This window comes from Oryx dammah, unplaced genomic scaffold, assembly GCF_014754425.2.
Source record: "Oryx dammah isolate SB20612 unplaced genomic scaffold, SCBI_Odam_1.1 HiC_scaffold_25, whole genome shotgun sequence".
Classification (NCBI taxonomy): Eukaryota; Metazoa; Chordata; class Mammalia; order Artiodactyla; family Bovidae; genus Oryx; species Oryx dammah.
The window spans coordinates 91,434,699-91,455,248 of NW_024070209.1; the positions used below are offsets into that span (position 1 = coordinate 91,434,699).

The 20,550-nt window shown below is 45.3% G+C and overlaps 1 protein-coding gene across 3 annotated transcripts in view; it reads right to left on the reverse strand.

Moving 5' to 3' along the window:
* The window catches only part of GGTA1 (glycoprotein alpha-galactosyltransferase 1 (inactive)), a 73,949-nt gene that overhangs the window by 3,034 nt on the left and 50,365 nt on the right, over positions 1–20,550 (reverse strand). For all 3 annotated transcript variants that reach the window (XM_040225029.1, XM_040225031.1, XM_040225030.1), the window contains 5 exons: positions 19,858–19,946; positions 12,810–12,845; positions 11,118–11,183; positions 10,465–10,557; positions 4,037–4,174 (listed from right to left, as the gene is read on the reverse strand). In XM_040225029.1, the coding sequence (XP_040080963.1) occupies positions 4,037–4,174; positions 10,465–10,557; positions 11,118–11,183; positions 12,810–12,845; positions 19,858–19,937 (413 nt within the window). In that variant the 5' untranslated portion in view covers positions 19,938–19,946. The remainder of the gene's footprint in view (positions 1–4,036; positions 4,175–10,464; positions 10,558–11,117; positions 11,184–12,809; positions 12,846–19,857; positions 19,947–20,550) is intronic.

The following is a 20,550-nucleotide window of genomic DNA, read 5'->3' on the forward strand; positions in this document are numbered from 1 at the left end:
CCTGCAGTTTCTCGTGCTATGAAGGATGCCTACGTCTTTCTAATCCTGTGGTTCAACATCAGGAGGCCTTCAGTTTTATGACCCATATTCTTCCATATCAGCTTTAACTGCAGTGAAGATGACCATCACTGCCATCTACCTTATTTATCCCTTTGGCTTATTTATCCCTTTGGCTTATTTATCAGTTGGTTCAGACTTTGGGTAGGCGGAAGTGTGCTAGTCCTTGTTTTGTACTGTTTTACTGAGATATAATTGACATATAGCATAGTTTAAGGTGTGCCAAGTGTTGATTTGGTATATTCATATGTTACAAAAGGGCTTCCCAGATGGCTCAGTGGGTAAAGAACCTGCCTGTGATGCAAGAGACACAGGAGATGCGGGTTTGACACCTGGGTCAGGAAGATCCCCTGGAGGAGGGCATGGCAATCCGCCCCAGTATTCCTGCCTGGAGAATCCCATGGACAGAGCAGCCTCATGGGCTACAGTCCATACAGTCACAAAGAGTCAGACATGACTGAAGTGGCTGAGCATGAAGCACACATATATCACAAAACTACCTCCACTGTAGCACCAGTTCAGAGAAGGCAGTGGCGCCCCACTCCAGTACTCTTGCCTGGAGAATCCCATGGACGGAGAAGCCTGGTGGGCTGCAGTCCATGGGGTCGCTAAGAATCAGAAACGACTGAGCGACTTCATTTTCTCTTTTCACCTTCATGCATTGGAGAAGGAAAAGGCAACCCATTCCAGTGTTCTTGCCTGGAGAATCTCAGGGATGAGGGAGTCTGGGGGGCTGCCATCTATGGGGTCGCACAGAGTCGGACACAACTAAAGCGACTTAGCAGCAACAGTAGCATTAGTTAACACCTTCATCGCATCACATAATCATCATTTCTGTTTTGGGGAGAAGATTTGAGATTTATTATCTGAATAACTTTATGAATATAGAAAACAATATTATTAACAATAATCACAATGCTTTACATCAGATCCCCAGAACTTGCTCATTTTATAACTGGAAGGTTGTACCCTGTGATCAACATCAGGGGGCGCTAGTTCTCAGGCATCTCTCAGAAACTCCAACATCCACTCCAATGTTATCCTGCCCTATCAGATGAAAGGGTGACACGCCCCTTAGGTCCTTTGGGGATGCCTTAAGACTAACCATTGCCACTCTCTTCTCCTTCTCTGGGACCCAGAGAATGGGTTATGGGGGACATGAATATCCTTCCACATTATACATTCACTTTAAGAGTTTTCCAGTGGTTACCCCAAACACCAATACATTGTCCAGCTACCACCATTATAAGACCCATCCAAATACCAGAGCAAACACCCTCTGATTTAAACTTATTTTAACTATCTCATTTCCTTCTCTAATAGATTTTAATTATTAGAACATTTTCAGGCTTACAGCAATATGGAGCTGAAATTGCAGAGTTCTCATGTACCCACATGCTTCCTACTCCTTCCCACAGCTTCCCCCTACTATCAGTGTCCAGCACCCACTGCAGTTTATGAACCCGGATTGACACATCATTAGCATACCAAATCCACCCTTTACATCAAAGTTCACTCTTGGTTGTTTATATTCTACGGGTTTCGACAAATATACAATGACAAGTATTTTTCACTATGTATGATATCATACAGAGTATTTTCACTGCCCTAAAAATTCTGTGTTCTGCCCATTCATCCATTCCCCTTTGCCGACCCTTGGCAACTACTGATCTTTTTACTGTCTGCACAGTTTTGCCTTTTCCAGAATGTTACAAGGTTGGAATCTGACAGCAGGCAGTCTTTTCAGATTGGTTTCTTTTACTTAATAATATGCATTTAAGGTTCCTCTATCTCTTCCATGGCTTGATAGATTTTGTGTTTTTTGCACTGATAATATATTCTACCACCTGATCTGCCACAACAGTTTATTAATCCATTCACCTGCTAAAGGACATCTTAGTTATTTCCAAGTTTTAGAAACTATGAATAAAGCTGCTATAAACATCTGTATGTAAGTTTTTGTGTGGATATAAAGTTTCAGCTTTTTTTGGTGAATACCAAGGATGCAATTGCTAGACTGTATGATACGAATATGTTCAGCTTTCTTCCAAAGCGGCTGCACCATCTTGCCGTCTCGCCAGCAGTGAATCAGAGTTCTTCTTGCTCCATATTTTTGCCAGCAGTTTGTGTTGTCAGTGTTTTGGACTTAGGTCCTTCTAATAGATGTGGTATTTTAGCTATTTACTTATTCACTCAAAAAACATGTTCATGTCTTTTGTGAGCCAAACTACACATTATCACGTGACAGCATGGGGATGATAGAGAAGGAAAGGGGGAGTTGGCTTAACACAACTTGCATCACCCCCAGACTCATGCTCAGCGGATGTGGACTAAGTTTAATTTGCTGATCACACTCACGGCCAGTTATGACATTTTGTGAGTAATAATAACTGGCATTTGTTTTTGCTCCTTAGTTGCGGTTTGGATTCCTGTTCGTTTCTACAAAAATAAACTGTGGTTTTAATATTGGTCTCTGGAAAAACCCCGGGGTTTACAGTAGAATATATCTGAGCAATATAAAGAGGGACTTTGCCATGGCTCTGAAAAAAATCTATTGTGCCCTGAAGCTTGGGAGACAATCCTAGGGGGAGGGGAGGGGGCCCTTGTGAGGTTTAACATTATTTAGAGATGAAAGCATTGCGATTGGCTCCGGGCACTGTTATTTGAAAACAAACCAAACATCACACCTCCTAAAAGTCCAGATCCACTCTTGGGAGGATTTATTGCTGCAGAGTACAAGCAGTCCCCTCCTGCCTCCAAGAGGAGAGCTCAGGGTGTACAATTTACTGTTTGGTTCTGTGAAGCTGCGAATACGAGGCTGAAGCCACTGTGGAGCCGCACGCCACATTCTGTTCTTTGTGGAAACATCAGGAGTAAATCAGTCGACAGGGTGGCTGGCTTGTCCCCTCTCATACCAAAGGATGAGGTGAGCTAAGCATCTGCTCCAGACTCATAACAGTACAGATTCTTCCAGTAAAAATGTCAAAACTCCAGAGTCACCCTTCTCCATCAGAGATGCCCCTGGGATCAGCACAGGTGGTGACATCAGGACTTGACCAGTACGGTGAGGGCGATGGCTTCTGGGCTCTGGGCTGGGGACGGTCTTGGGAGTGAAGACACACAGATCCTCACTCAGATCAACCTGGGCCTTCACCGCTCTCTGTACAAATGAGCAGTCAACTTTCCATGTGGCGCTCGGAAAAGATACAGATGGGAAGGCCCGTGGAGGGGGGTTGCGGGGAGGAGGCTAATAGGAAAAGTAAACTTTTGCTTTTGTTTTGATAAAGAAAAAAAAAAATCTCCAAAAGAACAAAATGGGTTATATTTTAAACTAGTATCACAGCTCCGACTTTTAAGTAAGAATGATTGCAGTTTGGGGAGAAATGTCGTTCTAAACAAGGAAATGGAAGCAGAAACAGGAACCCATCCAACCTCTGGAAGAAGAAGTTCTGGTTGGCCAGATCTCCCGGGGCCAAACCCTCTAGGAGGAGAAGGGCAGAGGCAGCTGCGGAAGCCCGGGAAAAGTGGTCAGCCAGGCTGACGTGGGGAAGCTCTATGCTTAGTCACTTCTGTCCTTGGTTCTCAGCCGGGGTCTTGAGCGCGTGGGAGAAACAATGACACACGTTCGGGCTGTCTAATAGCTGGCATTTTTGGAATTCCCAGAGAGGGCCGTGGAGGTCAGAGTGGAGGCGGCGCTGGGTGTGCTGGAAACTCCAGGCCCAGTGAGTGTGGCAGACACTCGAACCTGCAACCGAGGCCTCGCTCAGGTGGAAAGCTGTCCACTCCCATCCACTGTCTTGTTCTCAGCCTCTTGGGGCCTCAGCAAAAAGGAGCCTGAAACAGTCCTATTACTCCATTCTCCTGTCTAATGATTCAGACACCTCCGTGAACAGCCTCCGTGAGCCCAGGGAGCCCCTCACCAACCTTCTGACAGTGGGACAAAGGAAAAGTCAAGGTTACTTTTATTAGCGACACCTACCTTCCGACGGCGAAAACCGTCAGGCCAATGGTAATTTTCTGCTTGGCGTAATAATCGTCTAAGACGGCTCTGTTGTAAGTGCCTTCCCACACCACGGGCGCCTTCCAATCCGTCATAGTCACAACCTCGGGGCGTTTACTGGTGACAAAACAGAGTCTATGAGTCAGGATGGCCTTGCTAAGGTGGGGCAGAGACATCTGATGGAAAACGGCTCAGCCGTGGCTGGTGGTAACCATCCTTGAATCCTGATGGGAGTTTAACCCCAACAGTCGGCTGGCAGTGTGACATCTGCGGCATCTTCTGGGTGAGGAACAGGAGACGGTGGCCCAGGTGCCTGGGGGCTGCCTTAGCGGGGGCCCTAGGGGGGCCTCACCTGTACAGCTCATGCCCTCTGTTTCCCTTTCCTGCTTCCCCTATCCTCATCTTCCTTCAATATCCCACTCCCATCTCCCCAGCCCCTTCCTAAGCTGCCAGTGGCATCTTTAGACCTTATTTATCCCAATGGGTGCCATCTGACCCAGAGAAAGCCCTGATGCTTGATGCAGGGGGACAAGACAGTGACGTTAGAGCTGAAAGAGGAAGAAGCTGTTTCAATCTGCCTTTTGCCAGAAAGGAATTTTTGGTTGTAACCTGGGTATAGGACTAAGGAGTTTCTGGTGTTATCGTTCATTTGACATACAAGGAGTAGACAGTCACTAAGAAAGGATCCTGCAGGCTCACAGTAGCCAGGGATGAAGCACGGGGACCCTGGCTGTCACCTCTCTCAGATCACGTTTCCTCTTTACAAAGCTGGGGGTGGGGGAGGGGGGTGTTCTGTGCACTCAGCGCACTTGAAAGGGACTTGGCAAAGCCAACACAAACACAGGAAGCAATGTAAGAGCGAAGACAAACTAACGAACTGGAAAGAGTAAATGCAGAAAGGCCGAGCAGCGGCTGGGGCCCAGGCTAAGGCGGGAACGGGGTGGGGACTCAGCTCCAACCCCATTTGGGTTGGCAAGTGACTGCCCTTCCCTGGCGGGAAGTGGAGACTGAAGCACAGTCATTTAGAGTAACCCCTGTCACACAAGGGCCCCGCCATGTGCCTGCACTTCAGCCACTGCGGGGAGAGGCCCAGTGACTGGGGCAAAGTCTTGGTGGCCCCATCGGGCCCCTGCTGACTGTGTACAAGTGGCCTTGGTGAGGCTACCGAAGAGATGTTGGCAAATAGGTCAGCCCACTGAGAACTTCCTCTCTCCCTCACACATGGGTGGAGAGTGGGTTTTCACAACACTGTCCCTCCACCATGGGTGAAGCTAAGTTTTTCCAGGGAGGCTGGGCAAGGCTAGGTCACCCCTTCCTCACCCCAGCCCCCAAGAGACACTCGTCCACACCTCCTGTCCTTCCGCCACCAAGCTCTGCGGTCCTCCTGTTCTAGAACCAACCAGGCCCTCCCACCTGCTCCCGGCAGCCCGCGGCAGGCCTGCTTCCCTCCTCCACACACAGGAGTCTCCTCCAGAGATGGGGAGGGATAGTGCCGGGCCGGCCCTCCCCGCCAGGTCTCGTCTCAAACCCCACAGCCCAGCTCTACCTGTACCCCCGGGTGTGTCAGCGGCATGGCTGCCCTGGACAGCTGCTCCCGGTTTCCCTTCAACTGTGAAAGCAGCTATTTTGGAATCTGCACCAGCCTGCACGAGACACTTTCACACACACACATACACACTTTCTCAGGTAGTCCTTGCAAAAGCCCTGTCATGTATTATGTTCTTTGTACAGATAAGAAAACCAAGGCTCAGAAAAGCTTGTTGATTTGTCCAAGGCCAAACAGCTAATGGGGGTGTAACTAATGTACCCTGGATACTTCCTATGGAACAAGCCACAGTACCCAGGGCTTCACCCTTCAGAGGAAGCTGCTATTTTGATTCCCGTTTTATCAAAGCGGAAACTGCAGCACAGAACAGTTAAATAACTTGTTGGAGGTCACAAAACAGCTAAGGAGCCAAGCTGGAATCTGAACCCAGATAGTCTGACTCGGTAAGTCCATGCTCCAAACCACTGCATCTATTGCCCATTTATTTACTTGCTAGGCTAACGAACTGGGGTTAAAAACCAGGTTTCTCATCATTTCCACTCAACTTAGATACTTCAGCATTTTTATCAGTACAGATGAGAAATGAGCTTTTGTATTTTGTTTTTAGAAGCTTATGGGATGCTTTTAGTCACATAAAACCCCCAGCTTTGTTAAATGACCAGGTTTCAAACCAGAAAAACCACACACACACAAACACAGGCTCATCATTCTATAACCACCGTTTCTGAATGTAAACCCCATTGCCGTCCTTAGTGAAGCCTGTCAGGGATCTCTTAGCCGTTCTGACCCAACCCATTAGCTAAGCCATGGAGCTGCGTGTGAGCTGAACATTTGGTGAGAAGGTAATATTTTTAAGAAAGAGAAGAGAAAGGGGAGGAGGAAAAGGAGGAAAGGATGGTATTCTTATTTAACACTTCCAGGCATCGGGGCTCAATCCTTGGCTTTCATTCTTTCACTGAATACTCAAAACTACCTTCTAGAGTGGGTGCTGTCACCACCCTCATTTCACAAATAAAGAAAGTAGGGGGTTGGAGAGTAGGAGAAGGGAACTACCGCTTAATCAACAGGAGGGGTCAGACCAAGGCACTAAACTCCTCCAGGCACTTCTGCTAAGTCCCTGCTCCCTGTCAGGCCCCGTGCTGAGCTCCAAGATTAGGGGAATGAGACCTGCCTAGCCCTTGAGGGTCTCAAAGTCTTGACAGGTGGCCAGCCTGCCACCTGCCACTCTTCCAGTGCACAACCACTCAGTTCTACACCTTCTAGAAAGGACTGAGTCAGGACACCAATGTCCAGTTTGGTTACTTGATGGGGAAGATTCCTCTGAGCAAGAGAAAAAAAAAAGAAAAAAATATAGTAATATTAAAAATTAATGTTTCATTAAAAATTAAAATTTTCTATTTCCCAGCTGTTAATTATTAAATCCCACTGGCCATTCCCACACATCAGCAACCCTGAATAAGAAGCCAGATGACAGGCTGAAAAGGCAGGCCAAGGGGAGGACGAGGGGGTGGGAGGATGTCTGAGATCAGCTTCCTGGATGAACCCCTCCCACCCCACCCCGGAAAGAAAAAAAAAAAAAGAAGTGACAGCAGGCAAGCGACACATGTGTAAGACCAAAAGATGTCCAAGCTCACCAAGATGGGGCTCTAGAAGGAGGAAAAAGTACCAGGAAAGACGGAAAACTGCCCAAATGCCTTCTTTCCAAGCAGCACATCTGCTGTGTTACCTCCGCTTGTCAGGTTCCCCAAGCACAGGCCAAAGGTTTCCCACAACACAGAAGGGCCTCCATAACCCAAACATACACCTACCTAGGTATTTGGTAGCATTTACATCTTACATACTTATTTATGGGCTTCCCAGGTAGCATCATTGGTAAAGAATCTGCCTGCCATGCAGAAATGCAGATTAGATCCCTGGGATGGGAAAACCCCTGGAGTAGAAAATGGCAACCCATTCCAGTATTCTTGCCTGGAAAACTCCATGGACAGAAGAGCCTGGCAGGCTATAGTCCATGGGGTCACAGAGGCAGACTTGACTGAGCATGTGCATATACTTCTTAGTGGGAACATTGTGGTCCCCAGGGGCTGGGCAGAGGAAGGATTAAAATTCTATGAATCGGGCAGCAGTTCACGAAAGATGTAGCATGCATACAGTATGTTCTTCACTGGACTCCTTCCAGGCAGCCGGACAAAGACAAGAGCCGTGGGGTGGCGAGAAGGAGATGATGTAGGAAGAATTTTGGAGGAAGAATTAACAGAACGTGCTAATGGAGAAGACTGTAGGATGGATGAAGGAAGGAGTGAAGGATGAATTGGAGAGGTCTCCTGGACTCTGACTTAAATAGGAATGAGAAGAACGGGGGTGGGGTGAATCAAAAACTCTGTGAGACGCACAGTTAGACATAAACAGGGGCTCAGAGAAAACCTTTGGACTTAAGAGGTAAATGCAGGAGTCATTCTCCCATGGATGGTATCTAATGCCATGGAAATGGATGAGAGCATGTTGAAAGATAGTATAAAGAAAAGAGATGAGGATACTAGACTCAACCTCCAGAAGCTAATATTTGAGGCTTGGGAAGAGGGAAGGGCGCCATTAAAGAAACTGAGAAAGTACGAGGAAAATTAAGAGAATGTGATGATATGAGGCTAAGAGATATTGATATAAAAAATGTATCTACAATATACTTAACATGCTTCTGGTAGTTTACAGAAAAGGGTACATTTCTATAAATATGTCATCTGTTAATTCAGTTGTTCATCTTTTATTTATTTATGCAAGAAATATACTTTAGTGCCCTCAGAAGGCTTAGATTTGGTGCCACTAGAAATTAATATTCTTTAAATATCTGCTCATCATTCATTTGGAGGGCAATGGAGAGAGTGACAGCTGCTGGCTGTGATCTGTTTCTCTTCTCTGACCAGAGTAATCCAGCCCCGGCCCCCGCCTCCAGGTCCCACTCAGCAAAGCAGAAGTACCACAGTGAAAGTGTACCACCCTTTGAAGTAAGCTTGGCAACTATATCGCTCTGGCCATTGCGAGGGCTCTCACCCCCCTCAACACACACACACACACATATACCTAAGGGGCTTATCAAACCACAATGCTTCCATATTCTTACATTTCCAGGAATGGTTTAGCATCCCATAGATGGCTACCCTGTTGTCCAGCTCCTTAAATGATACTTTGCGGGGAGGGAGCAAAATTCCCATCCTTCGATACTGGCATGGATCCTTTGTCCCAAAATAAGAGAACTTGCCAGAACACATTCAGTCTTTGCAGAACCAAGATCCCTCATGCTGTAATAGCTGCTGTTCTCCCCTGATCCTCCTCCTACCTCTACGTCCACTCCTGCTCCTTTCAGGAATTCTCTCCCTCCACTGGCCCTCTAAATGCTGATGTCAGACATCGGCCTGGTGCCTCATCAGGGCCTGCAGATCCCATTGCCACCTGTACGCTGAAGGCTCCTCTTCTTACATCTCCACCCCCTATCTTCTGCCACACTTAGGGGCACTGCTACAGACTGACTATTGTGTCCCCCCAAAATTCATGTGTTGAAACCTAAGGTGTGGAGCCTTAGGGAGAGGATTAGGTCATGAGGCTGGAGCCCTCAGCAATGGGATTAGTGCCCTTAGAAAAGAGACCCCTGAGAGCTCCCTTTCCCCTTCTACCACATGAGAACAAGGTGAGAACACCATCATGAATATACTAGGAAGTGGGTCCTCATCAGACACCACCCGGTCTGGGGCCTTGATCTTGGACCCCACCCCCCCCAGCCTCCAGAACTGTAGGAAATACATATTTGTTGTTTATAAGCCATCCAGTCTATGGTATTTTGTTATAGCCTGAACGACTAAGATAGGCACCCTGTGAATCTCTGTCCAGTTGCCCCACAAGTTGCTGAATCCATACGAATCCCTAGTTGAGCTCATCGCCCCTCCCCTTCACCACTGCTAGACCCTTTCCTGGTCAATGGCACCACCACCCACTGGTCCCTCAGGACTCATGGTCATCCTGGACAGCTCCCACCTCCCTACTCCCCAAACCACAGCCTTCCCAGTCAGGTTGCTCACAGCTCCTTAATCAATCTTGGCCAACACTAGTTACACATCTAGAGCCTCTACAGGACCGTGAACTTCTTGAATATAACCACGCTGATTGATTTTGGCTGTCTCCTATACCTAACACAATGCCTAGTACAGAATTTCTTACCATGATTCACAGTAATAAATACATCTCATATCAAAAACACATGCACATACACATAGATATAGAAGCAAAAATCCACTTAACAATACCTATCTTTCCTCAGGTGATGCCCTCTGATTTTCTATTGATTTCAATTTTTAAAAGGCTGCTTTTAACCCATTCAGCTAGTTTCTGAACACATTAATGGATAGTGACCAGTAGTTGGTAAAACACCAGCTAGCATATCATGAGTGTTTGATAAACATTTGTTGTATGCTTGTTTAAAGAATGTACACATGGCCCTATGAGCTTCTGTAACTGCCATTTTACAGACAAGTTATCTGAATCTCAGGATTTTCTTGCTCTGACTCTAGCTTTGTAGCTTTCCATAGTACCCTGTGGCCTATGAGACCCGCTTCCAGCCCCATATTTTGTGATTCTTCTGCTGCCGTTGGCTGACTGCTGTCAGAATCATTGTAGTTATTGCTCAAACAAATAAGTCAAGACAACCAGCCTCTCAAGTTTCTCATCTAATCTGGTATAAAGGTCTAATAGATGCTAAGCCTCTGTCCCTCTAGTCAGGGCTGTTCTCCACAGCACTGTTGCCTCCATAGCCCCTGCCCCTTTATGCTGAGCTATGGATTTACTGGAAATAGGGCGACACTTCTTTTCTTACAATGGGTTGAACCAGTCCGATAGCTTAAGCTTGCTTTCGTCTTCCTTTCTTTGTTCCTTTTCTTCGTCTATGTCTTCATCTTCTTCATGGTAACTGCGGGTCATACATACAAAGGGAAAAATAAGCTGAGGAAGGCAAGGAGGCTGACCTATGGTATCAGGATGGTGGCTGAGGACCTTATAAAAATGGGTTCCAAGGCAGAGAACACGTGCACCAAGTGAATATCTGGAGAAAGGTTCATAATACTAAACGTTTATTCATAAAGACCTACTTTTGTTGAAATGGTGCAGTACTCAGCTTGCTTATTATCCTTGCAGGTCAGCACAGTTAGCAATTTAATGACCCAACAACCATCACGTTATTTCAAGGGGAGGGAAAACTAATAAAACAGTCCTCATAAAAACATTTTAGTTTATGATAGGCTTTCCTACAATTCCAACTTTAGCCTGAACTTCATTCACCCTCAACTTAAATGGGGAAAAAATAAAAACAAGACCGCCAAACTTAATGGCCCAGTCCCAACCATGAAATAGAGGCCTTGTGTGTTTCCAATAAGCCAGAAATACAAATGACTGAGGTCATGGCTGTGAAACCATTCTATCTGCACTCTATAGTATTGGGTGGATAAACAAATCACTACACGACCGCCTTACCCATTGTTAAACCATCTCGGAAACCACCAGCCCTTCTGAATGCTGCTGCCACTGACTTCTGGGTTTCTAAGAAATGAGAAAAAATGACAAACATTTTTAGAAAACAAGGCAGTCCCAAACGGGGGGATTTCCAAACTCTTTTTATGGTATGTCATTTAAAATTTTGTTTAAAAAATCGCTCATTTGTAAAATGAACACAAGTGACGCTGCTGTAGCTGAACGGGAGAGGACGCACCTGATGCCACCTGGATCTCCCTTCCCGTGGGCAGCCCCTGGCACACAGCCTATCCAGGGGCCCCTCACAGGGAGAGAAGGAGAAAAATGGAACGACAGAGTCGGGGGGACACTAATCCATAAATCTGCATCTTGGGTCTGCCGCTTACTAGCTGGGTGACTGTGAGAGGACATTTTCCCTCTCTGAATCTTGAATTTTCTCCTCTGAAAAGTCAGAGATAATAATAACAACGATAAGAAACCTACCATGAGGGTGGCTTTGAAGCCTAAATATAAGTAGCATACACAAAAGAGCTTCCTAAGATGAAAATTACTGTAGCAAGTTGTAGTCTTTAAACAAAACAGTTCACATTTCCAAGAATGATCTCTTTGGCTAAATGAGGAGAATCTGAGTTGCTACAAAGGTCAGCAGTGACAGACACAGGAAATCCGAGGGTCTGTAAACCAGAAAGAAGCTCAACCAACTGTAATTAGAAGCCACTTTCACCACGCACATACTGACGTGTCCACACTCCCTGTGAGAGACTCTCCAGGGTGGGGAACTTCTAGAAGAGGGAAAAGAAGGGGAAGCCAGGAAACAATACCCTTCAGTTGAACACAGAAGGTGGTGAGGTATGAACAGCATAATAAAAAAGACACATGCTTTAAAACCATCTCTTCAAGAAGTGCTTGAAGTAGTTTATGATTAAGAAGGTATGGTTACAATAAACAGGGGGAAAATACAAGAATAAAAATGAAGCAAGAGGAAACAAACATTTTGGTCACTCAGTAGGTATGTTCACATGACCTTGATCATCTGAGCCACTCTGGGAGAATAAAAATTTTACCTTTATTTTTGTAACTGAGATACTGGTTGACTGGGTTTGAGCAAATTGCCAAAGTCATATGACATGTAAGCATAAAAGCCAAGATTTAATACCAGGGGAGAAATTATTTCAAAAATGAAGGTCAAGGAAAGTTCAAGCAGTTGAACATAACACTTTGCTCTGAGCTTCCTGGCAACCAAGCCAAAGATTGAAAAATCAAGGCTTGCAAAGTCCTCGACACCAATAATAACAATACTACTACACGACACACTAGTTCATCAGGAGACCCAAACTTTTTTCCTGATCCTTTATCACAGTGAAATTTCTTGCAAGGGTCTCTATACAACATGTGGTGGGTAGCATAATGGACAATATCTACCCTGATTCTTTTTATAAGCAAGGCAGGAATGTTCTCCAAACAAGACTACTTGAAGAGATAGATACTTGATGAAAAGCAAGGACAAAACATGAGTCATGGCTCTAGAGAGACAAGACTAAGGGGCTGGAGGAATACAGTCCAGATTCCTGAGACCCTTCCCCTCCACCTGTGACCAGAGCTGTGTCACCACCTGCCACGTTAAGAATGGACTGTAGGGGAGCCAAAGCAGGCAAGGGGAGAATCCCATAGAAATCTAGAATTAAAAGCACTTACCTGGATGGGTTTATCCAGAACAAAGAGCCTTCTGGGCTAAAAGCAAATGAGAAAAATGTATCATATTACTTTTAATTCGGAAAAGCTATTTTGCAGCCATTATCACTGAAGCCCCGGGCCAAATTGAGAGCTTGGGTTTTGGCTACTTCCAGGTTTCCATTCATTCCACATGCTAGCAAAGTAATGCAGAAAATTCTCCAAACTAGGCTTCAACAGTAAGTGAACTAAGAACTTCCAGATGTTCAAGCTGGATTTAGAAAAGGCAGAGGAATCAGAGATCAAATTGCCAACATCTGTTGGATCATAGAAAAAGCAAGAGAGTTCCAGAAAAACAGCTACTTCTGCCTCACTGACTGTGCTAAAGCCTTTGACTGTGTGGATCACAACATAATGTGGAAAATTCTGAAAGAGATACAAATACCAGAGCACCTGACCTGCCTCCTGAGAAATCTGTATGCAGGTCAAGAAGCAACAGTTAGAACAAGACATGGAACAATGGACTGGCTCAAAATTGGTAAAGGATTATGGCAAGACTGTATATTGTCACCCTGCTTATTTAACTTAAATGCAGAGCACATCATGAGAAATGCTGGGCTAGATGAAGCACAAGCTGGAATCAAGATTGCTGGGAGAAATATCAATAACCTCAGATATGCAGATGACACCACCCTTATGGCAGAAAGTGAAGAGAAACTAAAGAACCTCTTGATGAAGGTGAAGGAGGAGAGTGAAAAAGCTGGCTTAAAACTCAACATTCAAAAAAATAAGGTCATGGCATCCAATCCCATCACTTCATGGCAAATAGATGGGGAAACAATGGAAACAGTGACAGACTTTATTTTCTTGGGCTCCAAAATTACTGCAGATGGTGACCACAGCCTACTCCTTAGAAGAAAAGCTATAACAAACCTAGACAATGTATTAAAAAGCAGAGACATTACTTTCCCAACAAAGGTCCATCTAGTCAAAGCTATGGTTTTTCCAGTAGTCATGTATGGATGAGAGACTTGGACCATAAAGAATGCTGAGCGCCAAAGAATTGATGCTTTTGAACTGTGGTGTTGGAGAAGACTCTTGAGAGTCCCTTGGACTGCAAAGAGACCCAACCAGTCCATCCTAAAGGAAATCAATCCTGAATATTCATTGGAAGGACTGATACTGAAACTGAAGCTCCAATACTTTGGCCACCTGATACAAACAACTGACTCACTGGAAAAGACCCCGATACTGAGAAAGATTGAAGGCAGGAGGAGAAGGGGACAGACAGAGGATAAGATGGTTGGATGGCATTACAGACTCAACGGACATGAGTTTGAGCAAACTCTGGGAGATAGTGATAGGGAAGCCTGGAGTGCTGGAGTCCATGGAATTGGAAAGAGCCAGACACGACTGAGCAACTGAACAAGAACGAGGCTCCTACCTCCCTCTGAGATAAAACCAATGACACCAAGGGACTTGGATCACTTCTGGATGACCCAGAACAAGCAGTGGCAGAAGATCTCTGGAGAACCTCAACTCTTAGTTTAAAAATAAAACGTGGCAGCTCTCCGTTGTCCACAGTGGCTTCACTGAGGGAGAGGGGCTCCCCAGATGGCTCCCCTCTCGACTCCTAGTGGGGAACACCATGGCCCATCCCTTGCCCAGGATTTATCTTCCCCCAGAAAACCAATGACTGCCGAGCTGGCACCCTACCACCTCAGAGCCTCCTCAAAGGGGGAGCAGCCTCAAAGGGCATTTCTGAAGCTAACGAAGGCAGTGAAACCATCTGCAGGCATCTACAAGACTGGGCCAGTGCCTGTCTGACTCCTCTAGCAGACCACCTCCCTCCAGTCCACAAATACTTGCTGAGTCTGTGCCACATGCCTAGTGCTGGGGCCACAGTGCTGTCTGAGACAGAGTCCCTGTACATCCTTGGGGCACAGACAAGCTAGTGGGGAGGGCAGACCCTATATCACACAGCTACGGGACTTCAAACTCCATGGAGAGATGTTAAAAAAAAAAAAAAAGATAGAAGAAAAGTAACTAGGAGCACTTAACAGGAAGACCTGGAAGGCTTCCCAGAGGAGGGGATAATGTTTTAGCTGAGTTCTGAAGGATGACTAGAAGTCCAGGGGAAGAGAAATTTTAAAGAGTGTCTCTTGGAGACCAAAAATATATATGCAAAGGCCCTGAAAAAGGAAGGAGGCATTTAAATGTGCAAAGAAATAAATGGAGAAGTAACCGGAGGTCCCCTCACTGTAGCCTGTTGTGGATTTTGCCCTTGAAGAGTTTTAGGCAGGAGTGGGACAGGGTCATCTCTGTAGGCAGTAAGAGAGTAAATGGGGTGACTATTTGGGAGGTGTTGGCAGTGGTCCAGGCCCAGGTCAAGGCAGCCAAAGAGATGGAGAGAGCAGAGTGCACTGACTTGAGAGCTATTTTGGGGGCAAAGGGATAGGACTTGTCGTACTGGATTCTTCCACCATTCTGTGCATGGAAGCTGTGTCCAATGGTTAAATCTTTCTTGCTTCCTTCTCCCCATGAATAAAAGGGATAGAGCCTGGTAGAAAGAGTTCTGGATCTGGGCTCAGGCACCTGCCCTGGCTCTGTACCTGTCTGGCCCTAGCTGCCCTCGTCACTGAAAAAAAATATAAATGACTAATACTTGTTTCAGACTCTGCCTTCTGCCCCTGCTGGGAGTCCATATCTCTTAACCAGAGTGAAATGCTTGCCCTCTTTCCACCTACAGTTACCCCTCTGAGCTCAACACTTGTGGATCAAGTTCTACTATCTCTTGTTTCTAAATCTGTTAATTGATCTGACAATATTCATAACAGCTAATACTTGGCCAGGGACTGTTCTAAGCAATTGACATGTATTAGCTCATTAAATCCTCACAACAATCAACGAAGGAGGTACTATGCTTCCTTGGAGGCACCTAGGCATTAAGTGGTTTTGTCTAAGATTGGATTGCTAGAAGAAACAGTACTTGAACCTCGGAAATCTGACTCCAGACCCGACAAGAGGGAGTTAGGAAGAAGGGAAAGAGAAGGGAGAGGGCCCTCTGCAAACTAGGACTCAGACCCCCACCAGGTGCTCAGGACATTATTTTGTAGAGTCAGACTTGCCATCTTGTTCCATCTTTTAAATCTGCCATCTTGCCCTTTTCACCCTCCCCTCCCAGAGGCCTGGGACATTTCAGGTCCCAGCAACACCCACCTTGCAGAGCATGACATTTAACACATATTCATCCTTCAAGGCACAATTCAAACGCCCCCTCTCCCATAGTACAATCTGAGTATAGTGACTGCCACATAGTAGCTGCTCAATAAATATTTGTGAATGAATGCCTCTCCCCGCCCCCACCAAAAAAGATCACTGTCTAAGTCGAACATAATCTTTGCCTCCTTGAACTCTCACGGTTCCTTTTCTCTCCCTCTGATATCCTTCCTTTGCTTTGCACTGTTGATATTGATGTACACATCTGCTTGCTCCATCTAGAGTTTAACCTCCTGAGGGTAGGAATTCCCTGGGCTTCACACTGTACCCCTCACAGCACTTGGCGTGAACAACCAGCTCAAGAAGGAGCCCCGGACAACGAATCAGATCTGAGCTCCAATTAGAACTTGGACATAAATTCACCGCTAAGTCATTTCACCTATTTGGTCTCCATTTTTTCACTTGAAAAATGAGAACCCTCAGCCAAAGGAAGGGTTGTATCGTGGGTCAAGCTATATATTCTGACAGCCTCAGACCTAAGTCTTCCTGAAAATGTGACCTTGAACATTCACGCTTAACACTGTGGAGACTCAGTGTCCCTCATCTAGATACACAGACTATGCAGACTAATGCTTAGCCTGCAGGGCTATTTTAAGAACTGGAGGGAATGCCTGGTGCAGTTCCTGGTACGTTCGAACGCTCAATAACTAGTAGGTACTATCATCAAAATCACCCTCACCATCATTATTTTATCATAAACATTTAAAGTTTCTTCCATCTCTAAATTCTAAGTTTTTTTTTTTTTTAATCCAACCTCAAATCAAACCCTGTCCTGGATGACATTCTTTCAGGACGCTCTATAGGTAATAGTCTCTCTTTACTTAGCAGTTGATGTGTTTGATTGAGCTACTTGAAAATCCTTTTTAGCTAAAGTGCTGCCCACCTGTCTAAGGTTAGTGCCCTCAGCTCACCTCACACCATCACAAGGCCAGTTCTCAGGGTGGCAAAGAATCTGCTGCCTTTTAAACCTCTTGCAGACATTCAAATAGATTCCCCACATTGAAGATTGATGTGGCTGCAGTCTGGGTGCCAGACTGTGGCCCTGAAGAGCAGCCAGAAGCTGCTCCAGTTACTGTGTAGAGACAGTGTACCCAGCATGGCAAAATAAACCCTCTTTATGGGAGGCCAGTGCCAATATGCACATTTGGGCCTTTGGCTCCCATATTTTAATTTTGTGAAGTACCCAAAATTTGGAAGTGTGACTCTGGCTGCAATTCAAAACACCAAGGTTATCCAATCAAGCATTCAGAGCTCGAATGATCTCAAGGTTACCTACACAAATAGCTCAGCTCAGGGCAAGACCCCAAAGGACGCTCACTCTTCTGTTGGATTCTTCCAGCTGCTGGAGCTCTTCCTTCTATTTGCCAAATCTTACCTCTGAGCAGATGATGAGAATGGTGGTGATGATGGTGATGGCAGCGAATGTTTTCTGACTGCACTGCCCTAAGTGCTCTATACACAATAACTTATTTAATCCAACAACCCTATGAAGCAGGTATTACCATTATGCCCATTTTAAACAACAGGGAAACTTACTGAAAACCAAGGAACAGAGTGGAGAAGTAACTTGCCCAAAGTCACAGAGGAGGTAAGTCATAGCACAGGACCAGCCCCAGGCAGCCTAGTTCCAGACTCCAGCCAGGATACTTCCTCAGCCCTCAAGGAAAGGGAGCCCCAGGGTCCCTGCATCCAACACTGAGTCATCTTTTCTTCGGACTAAGTACCCACAGTTTCCTTCAATTTGAAAGACCTGGTTTGTAGACCCCTTTAACACGGTCACTCTCTAGCTTGTCCTGTTTCTTCTAAAATGAGTTGTTCAGAATGAAACATTAATACTCCAGAAATGGTTAGGTCACCCTGGGGAAAACAGCTCCAGAGTCTAGAGATGCCTCCTTCCACTGATGTACCTGAAGGGGCAGATCCTTTATAATAGCCAGGACGGTCCAACCAGCTCATCAAATCTTAGAATTTAAGAATTGAAAGCAACATTCTAATGTTTATAGCATATTCAAAAGCAGAGACATTACTTTGCCAACAAAGGTCTGTCTAGTCAAGGCTATGGTTTTTCCTGTGGTCATGTATGGATGTGAGGGTTGGACTGTGAAGAAAGCTGAGCACCGAAGAATTGATACTTTTGAACTGTGGTGTTGGAGAAGACTCTTGAGAGTCCCTTGGACTGCAAGGAGATCCAACCAGTCCATTCTGAAGGAGATCAGCCCTGGGTGTTCTTTGGAAGGAATGATGCTAAAGCTGAAACTCCAATACTTTGGCCACCTCATGCGAAGAGTTGACTCATTGGAAAAGACTCTGATGCTGGGAGGGATTGGGGGCAGGAGGAGAAGGGGACGACCGAGGATGAGATGGCTGGATGGCATCACTGACTCAATGGACACGAGTTTGAGTGAACTCTGGGAGTTGGTGATAGACAGGGAGGCCTGACGCGCTGCGATTCATGGGGTAGCGAAGAGTCGGACACGACTGAGCGACTGAACTGAACTGAACTGAATGTTTATCCAGGCCATCATCTTGAACTTGGGAAGCTACTAAGACCATGAAGATATCAATGGTGACAAGACAGTGCTCCTGGCCCAGAGTTGTTGTAGAGTGGCCTTATTTATTTATTTGAATTTATTTTTAATTGGAGGATAATTGCTATATTGTGTTGGTTTCTGCCATACATAAACATGAATCAGTCATAGGTATACATATGTCCCCTCCCTCTTGAACCTCCCTCCCACCACCCATCCCATCACACCCCTCTAAATTGTCACAGAGCATTGGATTTGATCTCCCTGTGGCATCCAGCAAATTCCCACTGGCTCTCTGTTTTACATATGGCAATATATATTTTTCAATGCTGTTCTCTCAGTTCATTGCACCTTCTCCTTCCCTCACTGAGTCCACAAGCCTGTTCTTTGCGTCTGCATCTCCTTTGCTGCTCTGCAGATAGTTTCATCTGCACAATCTTTCCAGATTCAATATAAAAGCATTAATATATAACACTTGTTTCTCTCTTTCTGACTTATTTCACTATGTATAACAGGCTCTAGGTTCATCCACCTCTAGGTGTAAGGTGGCCTTTTTGAAAGGAAGGCTGAACTGTACTGATGCCTCTTAAAGTCAAAACCATCATGCATGTTTGTAGCTGCCTGGGGAGACTTCTTTCTGTCAGAAGCCTCTCCAGCTGGAAACTCCAAGGCATTATATTTTCTCAAAACACATGAAGCAGCTCAAATATTTGAGGTGAATCCACTGATGAATTTGAAAACTCAGAAATATTTCATTCATTTTGTTTTCCAGAGTTAAAAAAAAAAAAAAAACAGACAAAGCACTCAAAAGTTTAGCCAGGCACAAATGATTCACCAGCGACTCAAAGTGTATTTTGCAGCAAAAGTCAACAACTTTGAGTTGTTCCTTTGAACTTTGCAAATATTTTAGGACTGCAAAAATCAGGGTGAATTTCTCGTGGAATTCTCGTCTGAAATTTCTTAATGCAATTTCCATATCTGGTCATATTTTAATATGACATTTTGGTCTTAATAAGACCTTACTGTTTCTGGCTCTAGCCTGCCAGAACTGCAAAGCTATATAAAAATTGAGATATTAGGAACATGGCAGGAAGAAAGATAATTAATTCCTTAGAAAGTGCTTGAAGATCTAATGATTTTAAAGAGAGTCATTAAAGTCTAGGGCTCAGGGAAACAGGAAGGAAGAAATCCTAATTTCAATTCAACCTGGTGACTTGGCTGATGGAGACGTTCATTAACATCACTTTATCATGTTCCATAATTACCTGTGGATATATTCCCAAAACACAACAATGACAGTTGAGACAACCAGCATTGACAGAATCACTTTTCCTTTGACATTCATTATTTTCTCCTGGGAAAAGAAAAGAAGATGGGGGGAAATAGATTAAATATATCAAGAGTGGGATATGATTTTTTTCAAGAATTATTTCTACCTATGTCCTTTCTAAAAGGAAAAGGTGATGAATATTTAACAAGCACTAAGGCCATGTTCTGGGCTTCCCCAGGGGCTCAGCAGTGAAGAATCCGCCTGCAATGCAGGAGATGCAAGTTCGATCCCTGGATGGGGAAGACCCCCTGAAGGAGGGCACGGCAACCCACTCCAGTACTCTTGCCTGGAGAATCCCATGGACCGAAGTGTCTGGTGGGCCATAGTCCATAGCGTCGCAAAGAGCTGGACACGACTGAAGCAACTGAGCAGACGCACATGCAAGGAGAAGGTTCTACCTTAAATTGCATGGGTCTGCAATGGCAAATAGCCAATTCAATGAACTGATGGGGCTGCCTGAGTTGTGAAAGATGCTAAGGCCACTTTGAGGCTCAGAGGGAAAGTATCCTGACTGATCACAAGGTCCACCATAGACATGGGAGAGGATTTATTCATTTTTATTGGAGTACAGTTACTCTAAAATGTTGTATTAGTTTTCACTGTACAGTAAAGTAAATCAGCTATACAT